The sequence below is a fragment of the Netta rufina genome (assembly GCF_964035555.1).
Source record: "Netta rufina genome assembly, chromosome: 5".
NCBI lineage: Eukaryota > Metazoa > Chordata > Aves > Anseriformes > Anatidae > Netta > Netta rufina.
Genome location: NC_140128.1, coordinates 6,102,278 through 6,123,459, shown reverse-complemented (window position 1 = coordinate 6,123,459; position 21,182 = coordinate 6,102,278). Strand labels below are relative to the sequence as shown.

Here is a 21,182-nt window from a genome sequence, read left to right as displayed (position 1 = left end):
TCTTTCCTCCTTATAAGGTTGTCGTTGTTGTTATTTACATTCTTGAGCTCATGATACTTTCCATTGTATAAGTTATGCAAGAATCACACAGGTTCAGCATTTTTATCAATGTATGCATAGTAACAAATGCTGTGACACAGACAATCTCATGGAGAGAATACTAGGAATTCAAAGGTGCCCTTTCTTATTTTGCCTTTTTGTTCATCCCCTCAGACTAGCTCTTATACACGCTTTGTACAGTTGCATACACATACAAGTGAATAACCAACCTTTGACTTGACATGAACATTATATTGTGTAGCCAAAGCAGTATAAAATCCAGAGTGAGTTACATTCAAACATTTTCGTTTTCTTATAGATTCCTTCACTGCAGTGGAATCAAGTTTCAGAATTGTTTTTTGATGTTTTTCTCTAGAAAGTGAAATCAGGTTCATTTTTGCATACATAGTTCTCAAAACTTTTTTACTTAATTGCATTCATTTTTTTCTAAGAAAAGCCTGAATAAAAGAAAGACAATGAAATGCAAAAAAAAATGTAATCACACTGAAAAAATAATACAATTTGCAAATTAACTTGAAACATCAAATATAGTCTGACATTGATGTATTGAAAGAATAATTGTGTAAGATAGACCATTCCCATTTTCCTCAAACTTTACTTAATCATATCTCTGTATATATAATTTGATTGAGCCATTAATAAATGCCCACTTGACTAGAGTTCATTTCTTTGATTTAAGATGTCATGAAAACAGAATTTTCCAGTTATATCTGTTCTAGTCATCTTAAAATGTGAATCCTTGTGTAATGAGAAGGCAGCTGGCACTCTTCTATTCATGTGCAAATCCAATTAATATCAAACATTTCTAAAGAGTTTTTCCTCAATAAATGTTTCTCATACATATAACTCAAAATAATTCTATGAAGAAATAATTGAAAAATTAGAGCTAACTTTGTAAGTTCATCATGTTTGACACCTTACATAATTTACAATCATTCCTAAACAAATCTGAGTCTCAAGTGTTTTCTAGTGTGGTTTTTGCATAAAACTTGTGTCATGGACACGTGCCTGAACTGAATTAATATTTTATATCACTCAAATCTGAACCCAGACTTCTCAACACAGAAGATAGATTTAATAAATTTATATCCCCAAAAGCAGATAGCTCTTCTTAAAGTATTTTTTAATTAATTTAGACATAACACATATGCCTAGTACACTTAAATTGTCCTTGTCTTATCAGGGTGAACCACCTCTAAAGTGAATCCATGCAAAATTCAAACCCCTGCGTTATTGAAGATTAGAAGAATGTACAGAAAATTTTGCCTTGTAGTACAGAAGTGCAATTCCAGTAAAAATTATGAAATAACAAGGAAGGTTGTTTTTTTGTTGTTTGGTTGTTTAGTATAATGCTCTTTTGCTAGCAGGAAGAAAAAAATAAACAGATAATTTAATTATAGCGGTAATAAATCCTTTCCGTGTTTTAGAAGTTTAAACTGATATCATCTCATTTCACAAAACCTCCAGTGTTTTTTTTCCTCATTTCCAGTGACCAGTATAACTGCTAAAGGAAGTAGTATGCGAGCTTACAATTGTCTGAGTTGTACAGCTGACAGAGCAATAAAACTCTAAAATCTCTAAAATAGCTAGTGTCTTGAAAAACTATTTTAACAGCTAGCAACTTTAAAAGAAAAAAGCACGGTCATAACTGCCTGCCAAGTGCTCCCCTTAATGGTTAAGTTGATGAGATGCATAAAACTACATCTGAGCACATCATAATCCCTAATTAGCATTATTTTATTTTTGCAACATAACAGGGAAAAAAAAAAAAAAAAGTAGTAGCTGTCTTTTTATACACGGGGAGCTGAGGAACCTGGTATAATTGAGGCACATACTTTAATTAAAGTGGCACAGTGTGGCACTGCATGATAGCAGACCTACCACAGATTGTCTGCTTCAAAAATCAAGACACAAGTTTCTGAAGACACAGGTATAAAAACTTATAGTTGTCTAACTCAAGGACCGCATGTCCTCTAAGCCAGAAACAAATGGAGAACTTATGGCCTATGATTCGTCTTTCTTCCTTCCATGCCTTGCTGTCCATTTTTGGATTCCTATTCTCTGTACCCAAACATATTTATGAGAAAGGATAAGTCATTCACAAGAGAAATCTGATGACAAAAATCATCCCCATTTGTCAGAAACTCCTTTTCTATCAGGCAACTTACAGGTTTCACTAAGAAGGTTTGATGACCTGAGCTTCTTGACACTGCCTCCAAGGAATCATAAGTGAAGCCATTAAGGGTCCATTGTCACAGTTCTCTTTAGGATTAAACATCCTCCTGTTTTACAGGATGAGTTACACTCAGCTAAAGACTAGCACAGAGCTGCTGACACAGTACTAGGGAGTGATTTATCCTGTAAGCTAATTGCTAACAATTAGTAATTTCAGAAGAAGGCACTGAAAATAATTTTAATAATATGATTATTATTTTAAGTTACCAAGTGGAGCACTACAGTTGAGCACAGAATGACTCTGCCATAGTTGACAATTTCTAAATATTCCAATATCTCGGTTGAAACAACAGATGCCTTACAGTTTATTTGTTTTGTTTTATTTTTATGATGGAAGAAAGCTAAGTAATTCAACAATGCTATCTTCTCCTAAAATTTTGTGACCAATTCCTGAAAAATAACCTCTCAATCAAAATCTGCCAGACTGACAAATTCCCCAAAATGCCAAAAGATAACTTCTCTTAATTGCTTGGAGTGGCTTATGAAATTCTGTTCCCCCTGAGAGTTGCTTGGCTAGCAAGAAAGAATTCTACAGTATGATTCTATGAATCTTAGATTCTATGAATCTAAGCATCTTAGAGATGCGGAATTAAAATTCTGGAAGTTTTTCTTCTTCACGGTGGGGAAAAATTCTTTCCCCTACAAATGTCTTCCTGTAAAGTTAAGTGCAGATGTTAGCCAAGAGAAATTTCTCCTGGATATGCTGACACCGCTTTGTAAGCCTGTAGGACTTAAGAGCATCACCTTCTCCAACAGCACTTAGATCCTCCCACAAAGCAAGTCAGTGGCACAGTGTTGCAGCAGGTCTGCTTCCAAGTACAATCCACCAAGAGACTCTAAAGAGGGTGAGTCATATCAGCTATCCTGATATTGTCACAGCCTTTATCAGCTTTACAAACACCACAAAACACTGATCTTTAGAACGGAAGAGATGACAGTGGACAAAGTTAAGTCAGGGTTAAAAGCTAGTTATTACTGACAAAAGGCCCACATTATCAGCATTTTCCTTCTTTGACAGCAGCTCTCTTCAATAGCAGCAGAAGGAAAGGACACATTTCTGCCTGAATGCACATATTTTCTGAAATCCCTTCTGACATACATTTTTCTGCAACAATGACCACAACTCTTTGTCTTGCACAGCTTCCCTGTTAACTCAAAGCTACATACAGTGACCTCATAGGCTCTGGGCATCAGTCTGCACAGCAGCTAGCTCAGACATGGTTTGTTAGGAGCCCTTTCAAGGTATTTTCACTTGCCTTTCATGTCCTCCACCACCCTTCGTTGGAGAGAGGGAAACTGGAAAGGGGAGATGGGGAAGGGTACATGCACATGTATGTGCAGGATAGAAGCTATTACAAACAGCTCCTGAAGACTTATCAACAGATTCTTTGATCTTTACACAAATCAAAAGGCATCCCTTGATCCATACTTAAAGAGCACTTAGCTTACATGATCTCTAGTCAAGTAAGGGAGAGCTTAGCAGTAGCACCATGAGATAAGGGAGGCAGTCAAGGTAGAAGAATATCCCTCTTCTGATGGTCATTTCCTCTGTCAAGTTCTACATTCAAAAACTGAAGGACTGTCTATCTAAAAGTGCCTAAAAACAGGACAAGGGCCCCAAATTTATGTATATACATTTAAAAACACCATCTTTTCCATCCGACTATTTTCTATTAGGCTTTGCTACAGTACTGAGTTTCACAGGAAAATTAGAAGACAAATACTTTCAGTGAATCAGAAAGTTCATTTGAGGTGAAATTCACAAAACAAATATAAAGATTACAAAAACTGACTTTTTCACAACCTGCTGTCCTCAGTGGGATGTTTCTTCCACTCATTCTCAGAAAATATTTGTTGGAAGCAAACTGTCATCTTCTTCCCACTAACAAATTTCTCAGTGGGATACATAGGAGAACTCCATTCATACCCCATGTCTCCTACTTTAGACAAGAAACTTCTTGCAAGACAAGACGTTCTTTCTCATCAACTTTTTCTGAAGCTTTTATTATTATTATTATTATTTATTTATTTGTATTTATTTCCTGGAGATATTTATTTATTTATTTTAGCAGAGACTGTATCCCAGGCCTCCCTATTCCCAAGGGCTTGCCTCTAGACTCAGTATCTGTTTAACCCTAACAAATGCCAGGTATTCTGAAGTAGAACTCCTGTGTCAGTGTGTGAGCACAAAACCTAGAACATAGTTTTGAATTTACTTTCTTCACTCGAGAATGAAATATTGGGTTACAGGAACTAGGTCTATGAAACTATGGAAAACTTTACTCTGCCCAAGCAATGTTCATTCTGTGAACCTCACTATGGGCATCCTTCTGTGGACCAGAAGGAAAGGCACAGAGATCTGCTGCAACTTGACAACGTTACACACTTCAAAACACAAAACAGAACAAACACATTCCAATGCCTCACTCACACTATACCTCATTACTTAAATGCATTTCATCTCCAAGGACTGAGTACTAAAAACTGTAACCACATTTAAACTTCACAGCTTTGATGGTCTAGCAACAAATGTAGTGACATGAATCTTGTATGCAAAGGTTTCAGAATGAGAATTCAGCTTCTGCTTGCAGAAATGTAGATTCTCAAAGGTTTATTTTACCCTTAGCTCTTGTTATGGTTAGGAAATAAATTGTTATTATTGCTTCACATTGTCTCTCTTTCCTTGGAACAGGATAACGTCGATCTTGGTGACCTGATGTTTTCACTCTGCTACCTTCCAACAGCTGGTAGACTAACTATTACAATAATAAAGGCAAGAAATTTAAAGGCAATGGATATCACAGGAGCATCAGGTAGGAATGTATTTAATGGTCAAGGTGGATTTCTGTCCCCTATTCCTGCTGAGTCACAAAACTCCAGCACTGTCAATTTTTTATTTTTTTTTTTAAAGAGAGGTTCTTACACTGCAAGCTCTTGAGTCACTTGAGTACAGAAGTTTCTGAGAAGTAAACAATATATTTTAGCTCATTCTGTTTTAACCAACAGTTTAAAATATTCTGCTCTCAAAAAGAGAGCAACATTATTATTTCTAAAGCCACTATGATTCAAAACAGGATTAGCTGGCCAAACTATGTTCCTAACATCGGGAACTGTGTTGTACAGAAGACTATTTGTTATGACACAGAGACAGACTGACCACTGACAGTCTCCAAGAGCCACTGAGCCAATTCTGCTGCTCTTGACATATGGACAAAACAGTGATCATCACAGCCTTTTATCAACAACAGCTGCAAAATTTGCTAATGAAAATGAGGAACTAATTCAGATAAGAGTTCATAGACTTATTTGCCATGCTAGCAGTTGCAGGGCTTTCAGAAAGGAGCTACAAGGAAATAGGTTGTTGGTTTTTTGTTTGTTTGTTTTGTTTTGTTTTTGTTTTAACTGCATTCAGGAATTCCCAAATAATTATAATTCTCTGGAGGAACATAATCCACTAAGTTTTACACTTTGAATTATATTAAACCATACATCAGTAAATCCTACTGTGTACAATACTATCGTCTTCTGTCTGTCCTACAAATCTGCAGAAGTAATAATTATGCTGTTATAAGTACACTGATACATAGGCTGTTGTATAAAAGAGTCTTGTGTAATATAGTTCAGCAGATATTTTAATACCCCTTTAGAGGCCAGTACACAAAAAAAAGAACTTCTTGAACCTGAATTGTTCGTTATAGGCATTCAACAATATAAAGCTTTCCAATGTCCATTACCTCCCAGTCATTCCATGGTAATAAAGAAGCTCAAATTCCAGTCAGGTACAGGTAACTAATTCTGCAAGCAGGTATGGGCAAAGAGACTGCTCCCTTTACTTTCCATTTATGTTTACTTCAATACAACAAAAGAAAACCAACATTATTCTTGTGATTCACACAGATCCCTACGTGAAGGTTTCTTTAATGTGTGAAGGAAGGCGACTAAAGAAAAGAAAAACTTCCACCAAGAGGAATACCCTTAATCCCGTTTACAATGAAGCCATAGTCTTTGACGTCCCTCCAGAAAACATTGACCAAATTAACTTGTCGATAGCTGTTATGGATTATGACCGGTGAGATACCTGTACCTGTAAAATAACATTATCTATTGGCTCAAAACCTCTCATTGTGGATCTGCATCCAGAAACAAAGTCATTATTTTTCTCCCAATATATGAGAAATTAAATAATTTGTCATATTGAGTTTGGTAGAAGACTAAAATATATCATATTGTCAGGCAGAATTTCCTTTATCAATTTTAAAATGCAGATTTCTATCCATAACCAACATAACTAAGCTGCGTATGCTTAGCAGAACTGAAATAACTGAACATACAATCAGACAGTCCACACACCAATTTTCCATTTGTGAACAATTACACTAACTCCTTAGACACACACCTCCATTTCTAAAATTGTGGCTTAGTTTTGTATTTGCAACTAATTACAGAGCACAATCAAAGAATTTTGTACACTTCTTATACAAAAATGAAATAAATGCATACAGATGCACAGTTTATGCTACAATGGGGAAGGCATTAAATTATTTTGATTGCAAAGAGCCAACCCATGTATTTTATAGTTCATTATATTTTGGGGCTAGAATTAATTCTAAAAACCCATTATTAATGTCTCTAATGAAATATGGAAATGATATGATTCTAAAGGTAAAATTTTAAGAAAAACATATTATGGAACATTTTCACAGTGTAGGTCACAATGAGGTCATTGGAGTATGCCAAGTAGGCAACGATGCAGAAAGTCTAGGTCGTGACCACTGGAATGAAATGCTATCATACCCACGGAAACCCATCGCTCACTGGCATCCTCTCGCAGAGGTAAGACTTATTTCTTGCTTCCCCACTACTATAATGTTAAATTCTTCCATAAGGCATCAGAAGTTGGATAAAATTTTACAAACAAAACTAAGATCCACATGTGTACTCTTAAATCCTAGAAAAGGGCTTAGAAACACCAATATTAGTAACAAAGTCTGCTCCTTTAATTACTTTCCACTCCTGTGAAATTGAATTTTCTAATATATACATGAATACCACAAACATTATACACTAGATAAAGGGTTCCATTTTGGTTTTGGTGGTGGTGGTGGTTTTTGTTGTTGTTTTGGTTTGGTTTTGTTCATTTGTTTTACTTAGGATCTTGGGTAACTTTCACTGATAATTGATACAAAGAACTAGACCTCTTTAAACGAATAACCAAGACCTACTGTTTTTCTATATAAAAATCTAATCTGACTTCTTCTCTTGTAAGACTATATCACCTATGCCACTAGAAAATCTCAAGGGATGTCTAACTGCCCTGAAAAAAATATGTTTAAGTGTCTCTCAAGATCTGAGACGTTAATAAGAAGCCACACAATCAGAAAAACTTTTAAGGTTCCTATTTTTTTGTTTTGTTTTGTTTTGTTTTGTTTTTTGTCTTTAGGGCCCTATTCAGCAGAAATGTTATGCAGGTCTTCTGCGCTTGGATGACTGCCGAAGAGGCTTCCTCACCCTTTTAACCTATTCAGCAGAAATTTGGCATTCCTGTTGAACTCTTTCTTAGCCATATCCTCAGGGGCTATTCCACAGAGTCCAGTGGGGTAAAGATGTCCTTTTAATCCCTCTGTCTAGTCCTCTCCCCTCCCAATACAGGGAATGCTAATCCTGATTCATGAGACACAAAAATTCAATGATCTGACTAAATTGCTTCTTAAGTGTTCCCATGGTTTATTTTTAATAATAACTTTTATTTGTTCATAATATAATAATTAATTTAATAATTTTTAATTTTTCAACCCTATGTGGTTGAAAATAATGGTCAGGTAACAGGAAGATGTAACAAAATGGCAAAAATACCACAGCATTACCAGGTCTCCATAAGCAATTACTGGTGCCTGAGGACCACAGCAGTGCACTTGCAGCAGGGCGACCTTTGAACGCTCACAAGCTCTGTTGCAGCAGGAATGCACTATGCCTTTTCAGAGCACGGGTGGTGCCAACAGACAAGTCTGTTGTAGAGGATTATCAAGCAAAGCGGGGAAGTTCTGCCCTTATTTCTATGCCCAAAATGAGAAGTTATCTACTGGCTGAAATGCCACACTAGAAACGCCCACCTGGGCATATGAGAGTTGGATTTAGAAAACACATCACTGAGCTCTCAACTCTAGCCAAACAGTGATAGGGACCGCTTGAGAGAGCATGCGAGAAATATTGCAACAATTACTGTCTCCTAGAGCAGGAGAAGTGTCTCTTAGCAGCAGCTGGCTACTTCTTTATATCCAACCTGTCTTCCCTCTTCAATAAATTTTATTGCAGCCAGAGCCCACAATTAGGTTTTGACAGCTCTTCCCTTTTCACAGGCATCCTGTTCTTTTCATACATGCCTGGCTAACTTCTCTAGATTTCATTACTGTGGATTGATTTTCATGTCACTAAGCTAAACAGAGACACTTTTTTTTCCTTCCCAGGAATCAAGTGGGGGAGGGTGTCCAGCGCATCCCGGCTGTGCAGAGAAATATATACACAGCATATCATTTTGGTTCCTGAATCAGGATTAGACTCAGCGAGAGCTCCTGGAACCTCTGTGGCCACAGCCATAGGACCCTGAAAATTTGCTGAATAGGACCCTCAGTCTTCTACTGTGTGAAGAGCTATTGGTTTCAAGTAGTGCAATGTTATCCACTTGTAGCATTAGGTCTCCAGCCAACAGTATTGCTACTGATAGATTATTTGTATGGTCATAAGCATTACCCAAATTCTATCATAAGTTCTGTTCATTAGAATAACCCAGATTTTACAGGTAACATGATAACAATGAAAAGCGATAGATACTGGACTGGAACCAGCAACAGAAGTGGTTCTTGTATTAAAAAAAAAAAAAAAAAAAAAAAAAGAAAGAAAGAAAGTGCTGTAGTGTAAATTGATAGCTTTGGAAGTCTTTTTTTTTTTTTCTTTTTTCTTTTTTTTTTCTTTTTTTTTTTTTTCCCAGAACAATTGTTATCAGACATTTATTTTCTGATGAAAGGTTTTATCCCCACTGTCAGTTGGTGTCTCCTTTCACCTTACATGAAAATAAGGTTATTAGAGTCCTTTGCAGAAATCCTTCAAATGTAAAAGCTTGAAATAAGTTCATGCCATACTATGAAGAACACTCCTGGAAAACTCAACAATTCTTCAAAGCCTGCCCAAGGAACATTTCAGAATGGTAACTGGACACGTCCAGAAGAACAAAGAAATACAGCTATAAAATAGCCCTAGCAAAACCATTTCACTACACTATCAACTAAAGCCTTATGTCAGCAGACCAGTGATATAAATACAATGCTTATAACTGTTCATGCATGATCCTCACTTCAGGCAAAATTCTGCACTCTCTGCTCAGGCACATCTCCCAGGAGCCAATGTGAGGAGATATGCATGAGCAAAGAGGAGGACCTTTTCCTTTGGAGCGGCGTTCTTTGATTTCCTGGGCAACTCATTATACATGCATCCCTACCTGGGATGCAAAACAGGCAGCTGCATGCTTTTCCACTGCAATTGCTATTACCAGGGCAATGTAAAGAACAATAGCTTCTGTAAAAAGGAAAACACCTATGCAGCTAGCTCGTTTTGTCTTCATGTAACAGGGTAAAAGCCTTTCTAAGATTTGTCTCTAGCGACTGAAAAGGGCATAAAAAGAAAAGTAATATCATTATAATGGCTAATATTTTAGATTTTATTACCATACTCAGTTCATTAATGCTCAAGGGGCTGGCATCAGGAGAATGATTTTGAAAACAGTTCTATTACAAAGAAGATATCTCTATGTTCAAGAAGCATTTCAAGTGGAATCAAGCACACCTCAAAGGCTTAGAGATGAGGGAAAAAATATATATTATTAAAAATCCTCCTAACTCTTGTTCTCTGACTCATGATTTACAAACTGTTACCCAGGCTATGGCATTACTGTGTTCTTTATAAAAATACCTGCCTCTTCATAGAAGTGCAGAAGCAGAGCAGTAGTTGTTTTCTACACCTGGATGCTTTACTCTTCGCTTTTATACTCCAGTTAATTGATGCTATTCCCTAGAACTCAAACATTCCCAGGGTATCGTTCTTGTGGGCTGGTACTAAAATGTGAAGACAGCAGCAGCGTACAATAATGCAACAGTGCATTGAAGTAACAGAGTGTTTACTGCTAGAAAGCCAGCTGGAAACCAAGAGATAATTGTGATCCCAATACTGTTCACACATGCTTTTCTGAACTATGATTCCCAAAGGTGAATTAGTAGAAGGGCGCAAACAAATAATTCCAAACCTCCAACCCTCATTTGTTTTCTTATTTTCCATGAATGAATGATTATGCTGTATCACAAGTACAGTAAGAGTAAAATAGAAATAAATCCCTTAGAAATACATCTCAGCAAGATTTTAATCCCTCTTCACTCATTAAAAAATGTGCTATTCAACTGTTAATTTTAGTTTTCCATAACAAGCCACAATTTCAGGTATTATTAAAAAATAGAATGAAAAAAGTCAGTGAGAAAACCTTCCAAGATACTGACACTGAGGCAGATTATAATGGGAAGTTGTGTGAAATTCCCCTGCTAAAATACTCACAAGCACAATCCTTCTGCTGTTGAGTGCTGCAATTTCTTTATTTTCACTGAATTCACAAGACATCAAAAGCATCACTGTTCTTTTGCCTCATTTTCCCCTGTAAATAACCCTGGCAGTGCACCAACATGCGTACATCGCAACCTGTGGCAGGGAGTGGCAGAACAGAAAGCAAGTATGGTAGGAAAAAAAAAAAAAAAAGAAAAAAAAAAAAAAAAAAAAGAAAAAAAAAGGAAGACTGCTCATTTGGTCTGAAGTGAGACAGTGAGACAACAGACCAGAATAAAAAGTAAGGTTACTTTAGTCCACCCGTCTCGGTTTGAGGGCACAGTTGGGATTTTTTTTTGTTTTTTTTTAACATCAACCATTATGAATGGTTATATCAACACTGAGCACCTGAAGTCAGAAGTACAAAAAATATATTTAGAGTTTTAGAATTTGGCAATGTTAGAGCACTGAGGGGACCTATTTGCCATTAAAAATAAAGAATAAAATTTAAATTTTAAAAAATGCTACAAACTCTCTTTATTCTCTTCTAGCTTAAAAGCAGCAAACGATAAAGGGAAAGGGAGAAAGAGGACTGGAAATTCAATTGAAGAGTCTGTTTGACCCAGTTAGAAATCTACCAAATTAAATTACACTTAATGCATTTTGAGTTCATTTGAACAGAAAGAAGAAAAAAACATACTAGGTAACTCAGCCTGAATTGTCATCAATAAAATGTTTTCTTCCCTTTAGAACAGTGCGTTGTCAATTACATCTCAGTGTCAAGCAAGAAAACAATGGCTTTCTTATCTAAAAGGGAAAAAAGCATGTAGAGAAAGCAATCTACAACTTTGTAGAATTTAATAGAAACCCTCTGTGCTGGGGAAAATCGGAGCAGGACAGACTCTGTAACAACCTCACTTTGATTCTTGCTGTATTTACTGCAAGGCCTTGCTTGCAACCAATATTCTGTTTGGAAGTGACAGCCTTATGATACATGAACCAAGCTGTGCAAGGTGTGAGGGCACTGCACATTCAGGGCTGAGCTGCATTTAGAGTTAGTATCTGACACAGTGGGTTGGGCAAGGAACTACAGCTGGGAAAACTCCAGGGTCCTGCGGTTCTCTGAAAAGACTTCCACCTCCTTGAAGGCCCGAAAAATGCACTGATCCAGAGGGCAGAGACAGACGCTATTCATGAAAGGTATCGTCAGGACAAACTCAACTGCTGACTGAACACTGCACACATGGCGCAGAAGGGAAGATGACGTGAGAACTTGTAAGCATCTGGGTTGTTTGATTATTTTGTGTGGGTTTTTTAGTTCGTCCTTCTTTTTCTCAGATGTAGACACTGTAAAACTGAAATGTTTTACGTCGTTGCATGCTGGCCAAATGTCATTTTTAATACCCCTTGCAAAGATGCACAAAGAGAGCTGTGTTGTTTTGGTATACTTTCATTTTCAATAACACATGAACATTGTGCTATTCTTTATTATTTCTTGTTCAGTAAATAGTCCTGGTATCTCTATGTTTCATGTCTAATTTTGGAGAGTAGAGCCATACCTGTATCAAGGCTCTCTCAACTAGGTGGGCATTTTGTTTCAGTAGAAATAATGCATGATTCCTTTCACAGTGATGGTTTGAGGGAAAAAAAACAATCTTAATTTTATAATATGTATTACAATCTTCTAAACACAAGTAAAAATGTACTGTGATTTATTTATATAAATCTAGTCGGAACAAGTAATTTTGATCTTAATAAAAACTCTGTAAGAAATTGTGCAATTGTAATTTACTACTATTTTGTATTTAATAAATTAATGTTTAATTCACTATTCAGAAACACACAGCAAACACTTCGTAAGTGTTTTAACTCAACTTTTTTTCCAAAGTCATTTTGTTTCCGTAAGTAAATGAGACCAGAAGGACAAAGCTGTTAACACAATTGTTATTTTACAGCACTCAAACAAGATCTGGAGTTTTGAATATGGAACCCTCCTCCTGTTTAGTCCCATGGACACAATCATCATTGGAGAAACATTTTTAGAGATATCAAATATGATTTCTATATTTAATATCAAAAAAGAAAAAATCAAGAAGCTACAGAAGTACTTCTACCAATTTATAGTGTTGTAAATTAGCAAAATTAGTATTTAACATGGCAGGTTATCAAAGTTAGCATTTCTCCTGTCAATACCTGACATGTAGCTTAGGGAAATCCCCAGGCGACCACTGGCAGAGCCCAGAAAGAAAGGGAAAAGAGAGCACAGCTATATCTGTGGTATGACCATACAACTGCACCTAAAAAGGCTATATTCTTGTTTTATTTCATGCCAGCCGGAACTCCATATCCATCAGCAAGGCTTCTACATGTGCATGTCATCTACTTCAGTGTGAGTTTCTCTGTTTCTTTAGGGATAAGATTGGTCTCTCCTCATTTGGAACATCTAGCCTACTGCATTAATATGGGGTCACTGACATAAACTGTGGCCACAAAATTTCATGCAACTGGAATCTAATTCAGCTCAGTTCTCTTCTTGGGACTATTTGACAACACAGACGGATGACAAAGACACACAAAGAGTCCTGTAGTTTGGAAGTTACTATTACCCTTACAAGGGGCAGCACCTGCAGGCCCTCGGTAGCCTCTCGTTCTTCTGCATTCCATACAGGCGCATGGGCAGGAAATCAGTGCTCCAGAGAGCTGGCTTGGTAAGATCACGGGTGAGCTGGAAAATTGACTAAGGACACCTGTATAGAAATTTTGTCCCTGGCAATGACTGGAATATTTACCGCCCGCCACATAAGCCACCACAAACTAGACTAGAGCAGAGGTTTATGAACTTCAAAAGTGTTTTTAATGTCTTTCAAAAATACTGTTTTGGATGTTTCTATTCCTTTGTTGAAAAGCCATTATGAACCTCTTCCTCTGTCAAAACTGATCCACACAGCTCTTTTCAATAAACCTTTCCAAAGCCATCCTTTAGGCCTTTATACACAGACTACAGACCTGAAACAAAACTCCAGTAGGGCTGAGACAGCTGCTTTTGTGGACTAAACAATTAATGAACTAAAAGTGCCAAGTAAAAGGTTGATAACCCCCATTTAAAAAGCCCAATCTATAGCAAATAAGACATCCTGCAACATTAAACCTGCAAAAGGCAAGTGATCCTGCACAGTTAATATCCAGTGAGGTGAACATTAAGAAAGATACCATGTTAATAACAAGCAGTACCGGCTCTACAACTGACTACACCTCTAGGAGGGGCAAGGCCTGGCAGAACTTGCAGCAAATTGGAAATAGAGCCTGAAGGGACAGACAGGAGTGACAGTGTAAGACAATGTCCTGAATAGCCTCGGACACAGGCCATTACAGTAAGAAACCAATAGCTCAGAAAGCAGCAGAGACTCAGAATAGGGCATGACAAAATTAGCAAAAACGTTGAGACTCCAGAAGTAGCTTTTTTCCAGGACAGGAAATCACATAGCATTTCGCACAACAAACTAATTCCAGTCACATCTGACAGTAATGTGACTTAAATTTGTCAAGGTTGGCCCTAACAGCAGTTTCTAATATAAGCAATACATTTTTATTATTATTATTATTGAGACTTGTATAAATTACAAAGAAAATTTTAAAAAGCCACACTTTGCCTTGAAACAGAAATCTGTAGATTGGTCAGGGCTGGATCCTACCCTTGCATGACTTGTACAAATAGGAAGATCCAACATCCAGAGCTGAAAGCTGGAATTGTCCCTTAGTAGCAACAAAACCAGTCTATTTGAAGTAACAGTTTTTATCACCCTGCTCAGTATTCTGATATTGCCTTTTAAACAGCATCAAATCATTTGCTGGCTATAGTTAGGCATTTCTAATTTCCTAGTTAATTAACCACACGCTTCAGTCTGGTGTACCATACCATCCAAAAGGTCATGGCCTTAAACCACTTCACTTGCAAATAACAATCTGTGAATTTATGTTCCAATAAAACAATCTGTGAATGTTCCATAACATAAGGCAGGCCTGAACAGTCTGCTCCAAAGAGCCTAACACAAAACAGCTTTGTTATTAAAGAATCATTTAGAAGTTTGAGAAACGCCGATAAGCTGGCTAGTGTTAGATCTTTACCCAAAGGAAAAAACGTTAACAGAAATATCTTTGTGGAGGAAACTAATCTCAACAACAATCTTGTATTCAGATCCTATCTAAAGGTTTATAATTTTCAGTTTAGCAGAGAGAATTCTGGTTTTAGAATATAACTCTAACCACATAACTGATATCTTGGTTAATGACAAAAAAGAAAGTTTAAAATCTTAAAAAAAAATCTAGTCCTTAATTCATCTAAATACTCAAAAAATGCAATATGATTTTTTAAAATATCAACTAAAATTGCAACAGTTTTGAACCATTTGGATACCTTTCATCTTTAGGAAAAAAGAATTCACTACAGAAAAGTCAACAAATAAATTATGAGATTATTCATCAAATTTTAGTAATTTAGCTTAAATAAGCAATTCCAATCTCACCCATCAGTTCATACGTTTTATGTTTCACAACATAAATGTTTTAGGAAGAGAGCATTGAGTATTCCAAAAAGTTTTTGCCAAGCATGACCCACTCTCTTCCATTACCCATGAAGAATATCACCCACCTTCTAACTTACTCAGCCCATGCAACATCATACATAACTGCAAAGTTCAAACACCCTTTAAAAGATACGCTGCTTCATTTTGGATTTTATTACTAAAATCGTGCAAATAAATAAATCTTGTAAATTAATGGAAACGGAATTGGGGACCTACAGGCACTGCCAACACCTGTAAGTCTTATAGCTGCACCAATTAGAACAGTAGGCATATTTTTGGTCAATAATAAAAATACATTTAGGCTATCATAAATGGCAGAAGATTCCCTAAACCTTTTTTTTTTCTCCCCTCACACAATAGCAAACATCTTAGAGCAGGTTATTTCTTCAAAACAGAGTTCCAAACAATGCCAGATGCTAAGCTAAAAGTTTAGTATCCTCTGTCTAAGGAAAGCATGCTTGACACAGAAAGCATACAATGTGTGGATGAATCCTGAAATCTGCAACATAAACAACTGAACATTGTGTAGGAGCCCTTTGGGCAGAAAGCACCCAAGCTCCTGCCTTCAGCCAGGAAACTCTTGTTTCTCTTTGAAGAATGCTCAGCCTGATATATCATATTCCTCCTGCTGCCTCATCAAACAAGGCAGCAGTCTAACAGACAACTTTTATTATGCTATATTCCTGAGAATCCTGTCTGCTTTGAACACAGCAGGAGAGTGGGGAGCAGGGGTTAAATATGATTCTTTCTTGTTCCTAAGCTGCATTATGTGTCTTATCCAGACGCTCCTAAGATACTACTATAGGAATGGCCTTTAAAGTATGTTAGCAAGCCTCAGTCTGTATGAAGAAGGAATTCACCCTGACCCTTCCAGGTCCCCAAATACCAATACACAGTGATTTTTATGCAACACAGTCTGCAAATGAAACCTGAACTTTTTGAACCCAGAGGTTCAACACAATGCTTAAAAAATAATACCAAGTAAATGCAGCCATGACAGTGAACCCAGACAAAGTTTATTTCAGTAACATATATTACTTTTACAGTAATACACGTATCTGTGTATGATGTCACATTACCCCAAGTGACTTTCATTCATCTCTCTGGTTTAAGTGCTCTAACACTGTTTTCCTGTTTGTTTTCAGCTCCAAAATAAGCAGCATGGGTGTGCTTCAGACTGTGCCTAAAATAGCAGCTGGTTTGTAATTACTGCCTGAGATCTAAATTACAAAAACCTGTCACTCCATGAAAAGATCTAATTATGGAAAGGATTTTGTGTGCATAGTTTGTCTGCATACTCAAACATCAATTAAGTCATTACCATCTAATCCTGCTCATAAATGGAATTTCACAGATTCCTGAATTCCTAAATCTACAAAAATTTGTTTTCAAGTAAAAAATTACCACAATTATTGACTGAATTAAGATAAGCATACTTCTCCCCTGAGGAGATCAGGGCTGCAAGCAAAGCCTTTCATCTCTTTTCTCAACGAAAGGATATAGAATTGCCAAGTTGCTAATTGAGGGTTGAAGCCAAGTATTGTTTATTCCCTGCAGGTAGGTGGGATAAAGCCAAATCCAACTCAAGCCTATATGCAATGCTGAGTTTTGCAGGGTATCACACAAACCCCAGCTACATCTACCATTGCAACTTCAGTCTGGCAGCATGGCTTTCATTCTCCAGAATTTTGCCTATATTTCACCCTTTCTACCTTCACTGTTGCTATTTTTTTCCCCAGCAACTAGCCACACACAGCTAATGGTCATAAAGCTTTTGAGCCCAATTTTCTTTTTGACATGCCTACCAAGGGAATAGGACAATAGCATGGTAGCAGAAATATGAGATTAAATTATCTTTGCGCTGTCCACAGCTGTGTGACAGACAAACTCAAAGGGTTGGTGTATATTTGAAGAACCTCAACAATATGCTTGGTCTCTTCTTAATCTCCCTCCACCTACTGACGCAATTGCTATGCCAAATGTCATGTCTCAAAAATAGCATAATGCTGGGAATGCTCTGCAGGGAGTCAGTGAGGAACTCTGTGTTCCCTTTTGGGAACTTGTGGAAAGAACTACCAGACTAGAGGCACTCTCCGTGCCTTAAAGTTGCTGGGAAATCTGTGACTTTTTTTTTTTTTTCCCCTCCATTTTCTCCCTCTTATGGTGTAAGGTCTTAAATACAGATACTCTCTGACGCAGTTCCTATCCTGCAACATAAAGAATTATTCATCCCTTTACTGATGGCCAAAGAAAGGTAACTAGAAAAGGAAACATTATCCAATTTCCCTTAATGTTATTCTACTGACCCCAACTGTGCTTCAATTAGATTTTGGAAAGCACTCTGTCAAAAAAATGTCAACTATGTTTACATTTTACTAATTAACTTAGCCAATCTGGGATTCTGTAATTTACATCTCAAAAGAGCAGTTTACTAACGCTTGCTGTGTATAACCTGGCCTATGCAAGGTAGCACTGCCAATTTTACTTATTGCTGTATCCTTGTTTAGCAAGAGAACAAAAAGCTTCAGGATTATTTCAAACTTCATGTGATCATTATTACTATTCAGTGCTTAAGTTCTGGTAATTCTAAGAGGTCCACCAGGCTAGGTGTGAGGAAAAAAAGACACATTTCAAGGTGCTAGATGAAGAATCAGTGCACCAAACATCTGGATAGATCTGGAAAGTGAGTAAGGTTTAGAATGGACATGTAGGAAGAGACGCTGGCTACTTACACACACATGGGGAAAGGACTCAGACTGTAATTCTGTAAATATTATGTTATTGCTGAGAGCCACCTATTTATGTGTCAGTTTTTAGGGGACAGGAATTTGTGCATATCATCCTGCATCATCAATGTCCAATACTCATGAACCACAGAACCAAGATGCAGTCATTTTGAGTCACTCTGAGATACTTCCCCAAAAGCCAGTAAATTGTCCTCATCTATTTTTCTTCTCCAAAATAACATTGCTTTATTCATCCTTTTACAAATTATTTCCTCCTTCCTCTTCCTCCTTGTAACTCTTTTGGTTACATGTACTTAGGTTTTCCTTGGGTTTGTGTGTTTTCCACTAGAAGAGTATTTCTCATACAAAGACATGAAATTAAAAATTTGTCCCATTGATCATATTTTCTCTAGCAAATTACATTTCAGAGGATCAGTCATCTTTTTTATTACCCTCTCAACTAGAAGCAATGTTGACCTTATTTCTGCTTACTATTTAAGAAAAGGTCCCCCATCCATTTGTATGGCTCTCTCATACAAATGTGAATAATCATACAAATATATGTGAATGTGTTTGAAGGTCTAAGACTTAAACATAATCTTTGGAGAAAAAAAAAAAAAAAAAAAGAAAGAAAGATCATTTCAAAGTGGCACACCTGCAAGTGTTTTTTTTTGTTGTTGTTGTTTTTTTGTTTTGTTTTTTTTTTTTTTTTTTTTAAGCATTTTCTCTCACTGGAACTGGAAGGTAGATGTAAGTCTATAAGTTTAATAAGTTTTATAAGTTTAGCTCATGACCTGAGGCTATCTATAAAAGTTCTTCAGTATTTGTACTGAGGCCAGACCCAGTGTTGCCTCACTTCTTTAAGCTCCTTGACACCCACATCTTCAACTGGAATCTAACTAGATAGTTTCACTTCTGTTAGGACGAAGTGGCAGCAATGGAACAAGAACACAGACTGCCATTCCTTCATTTACAGTGTTGGTTTCCTCAAGTCTTAATCATCAAACCATGCCTCAATTTCTCTCTCTATAAGCCACGTATAAATATTTTCATGTGTGCAATATATCAGGCTGTGTAGATGGCAAATACAACATTTGACAATTATGAAGAGTGATGTAGTGAAGGATCATTTTTATTGTTTTCATGAAAATAGCCTCTTTGGAGCAATAAATTAGGATGATGCCTACTACACAAGGGGACACTAGCTGGAAATGAGTCAAAGTAGCACTGCATAAAGTAGATTATGTACTAATGGTAGATTGCAGCTAGCTACAGCCAGATGCTATGAAGAAAATGTGAACTTCTGACATGAATCAATGGCCATATTCTTCTTTTATTTAGAGAAGATAATAGGCAAATAGTAAATGTGCGTAGAGGGGTTTCAAAATCTTCCTGCTCTACCTCCTCTGGAAAATACAAAAGCACTAACTGAAGTGGTAATAGACTATAATATGGAAACATGTTTGTGAAGTGTGTGGTGATACCTTCCATTCTTCTAATATTTTCAGGAAAGAAAAGGAGTGAAACAGAGCAGGTGAATAAATAAAGGAGAAAAAAAAAAAAGAGCAGGGATGGTTCTGTACGTTAAGTGGAAGAGTCAAACCCATCTCCTGGTCCATGATCTGCAAGACTATGTCTGTATTTTGTTCACTGTCTTTTTCATATAAAATATAGGTCCACTTCAGCCACTAATTCTCCTCATATAATTGTGGCAAGCAACTTAAAACCTTATTTGATGGATCTGGTGCTTTTGCAAACCTCACGTGAATATCTAATAGAGCAAAAATATTCTAAAGTGCAGCTTTGGATTTAGGCACCTAAATTCCACCTGAATTCCTTTTCATGCCTTTAAATCCATTCTGATACCACTGGTGACACAAAACTTTACGATTTTATCACTAGCATTACATGTTCAACATTTCTGCTTAAAATGACAGGTAGAACCAAGACAATGAAGGAGTATCACCTTTCACTTAGTTCCTGAATAAATCTTTAAAGAACTGTGTTCAGAAATCAGTGAGTACATTTACTCACCCATATTTGCTACTTCTGTACATACTTAAGGTGAGGATCACATGAAAATCATTTATCCTTGATTTCTGAGTTTGTGACTGTCTCATGAACTTTGGCTTTTCTGTTTGTATAACTCCAGTGGGTGCAGGGCTCCCACAGTGCTTTCAGGCTGTGCTGGAACCTTGTTGCAGGCACAACTAACAGATTTCTCTGTAGCTTCATAGTCCTTTGAAGAGGCAGAATTAAAGCTCTTCTTTCTTACTTAGTTTTTGGACACATGGCCATCTGCTGAGAAACTGAAAATCCACAAAATACTACTGACTCCATGTAGTTTCTAAAGGAAGACTTTCATTATCTTTTCTGGAATAAACCTGGTCTAGACTAACATATCCGTGTTTCAAACAACTGTTGATGTTTCCTAATTGCAGTGAACAGTCCCCATTAGACATTTGCATTGTTTCAGAACACTGAGCTTGAATGATACAGTCCCTCATTTCACATATAACCTAACAGATTGGAGGCATTAGTACAGTCCCTCAGCAACCCATTTTAATGAGTTAGACAAGTTTTAGTGCACTTTTCATGCACATGATGACTGCATGTTGCTTCCCTCATAATAAATAAATAAATAATATTTTAAATAGGCTCCAACTTCTTGAAGGAATAATCTGTTGTACCTTTATTTAATTTAAGCAAAAACATCTTCCTGGTCTACTCCTGCACTCACTAATACTATTGGGAATATTTCTATTGACTACAGTGAGGAAAAAACACCTAGTTTGCTATTTTATAAACTGAAGCAAATATTAAGTCATTGAGTTTCTTCACATGGTACTGCTCTATGCATTTATTTTATAAATACAAGGACTTAAAGGGCAGACAGAGCTAGGAAATTTATGAGGAACACTGCTTCTTTTTGGTCAGTATTTTAAAAAAATCATAGTGTAAGGATATTATTTGGCATTATTAACTTCTCAGCATACAA

At 36.7% G+C, this 21,182-nt stretch overlaps 1 protein-coding gene across 1 annotated transcript in view; it reads left to right on the top strand.

The window, feature by feature from the left end:
• SYT9 (synaptotagmin 9) overlaps positions 1-7,843 on the top strand; it is a gene marked incomplete at its 3' end in the record, with an annotated part of 62,477 nt that extends 54,634 nt beyond the window's left edge. Inside the window, exons 4-7 of the mRNA XM_084287319.1 lie at positions 4,988-5,108; positions 6,193-6,364; positions 6,999-7,128; positions 7,736-7,843. Coding sequence (XP_084143445.1) covers positions 4,988-5,108; positions 6,193-6,364; positions 6,999-7,128; positions 7,736-7,843 — 531 coding nt within the window. The remainder of the gene's footprint in view (positions 1-4,987; positions 5,109-6,192; positions 6,365-6,998; positions 7,129-7,735) is intronic.
• Positions 7,844-21,182: the final 13,339 nt, after the last annotated feature.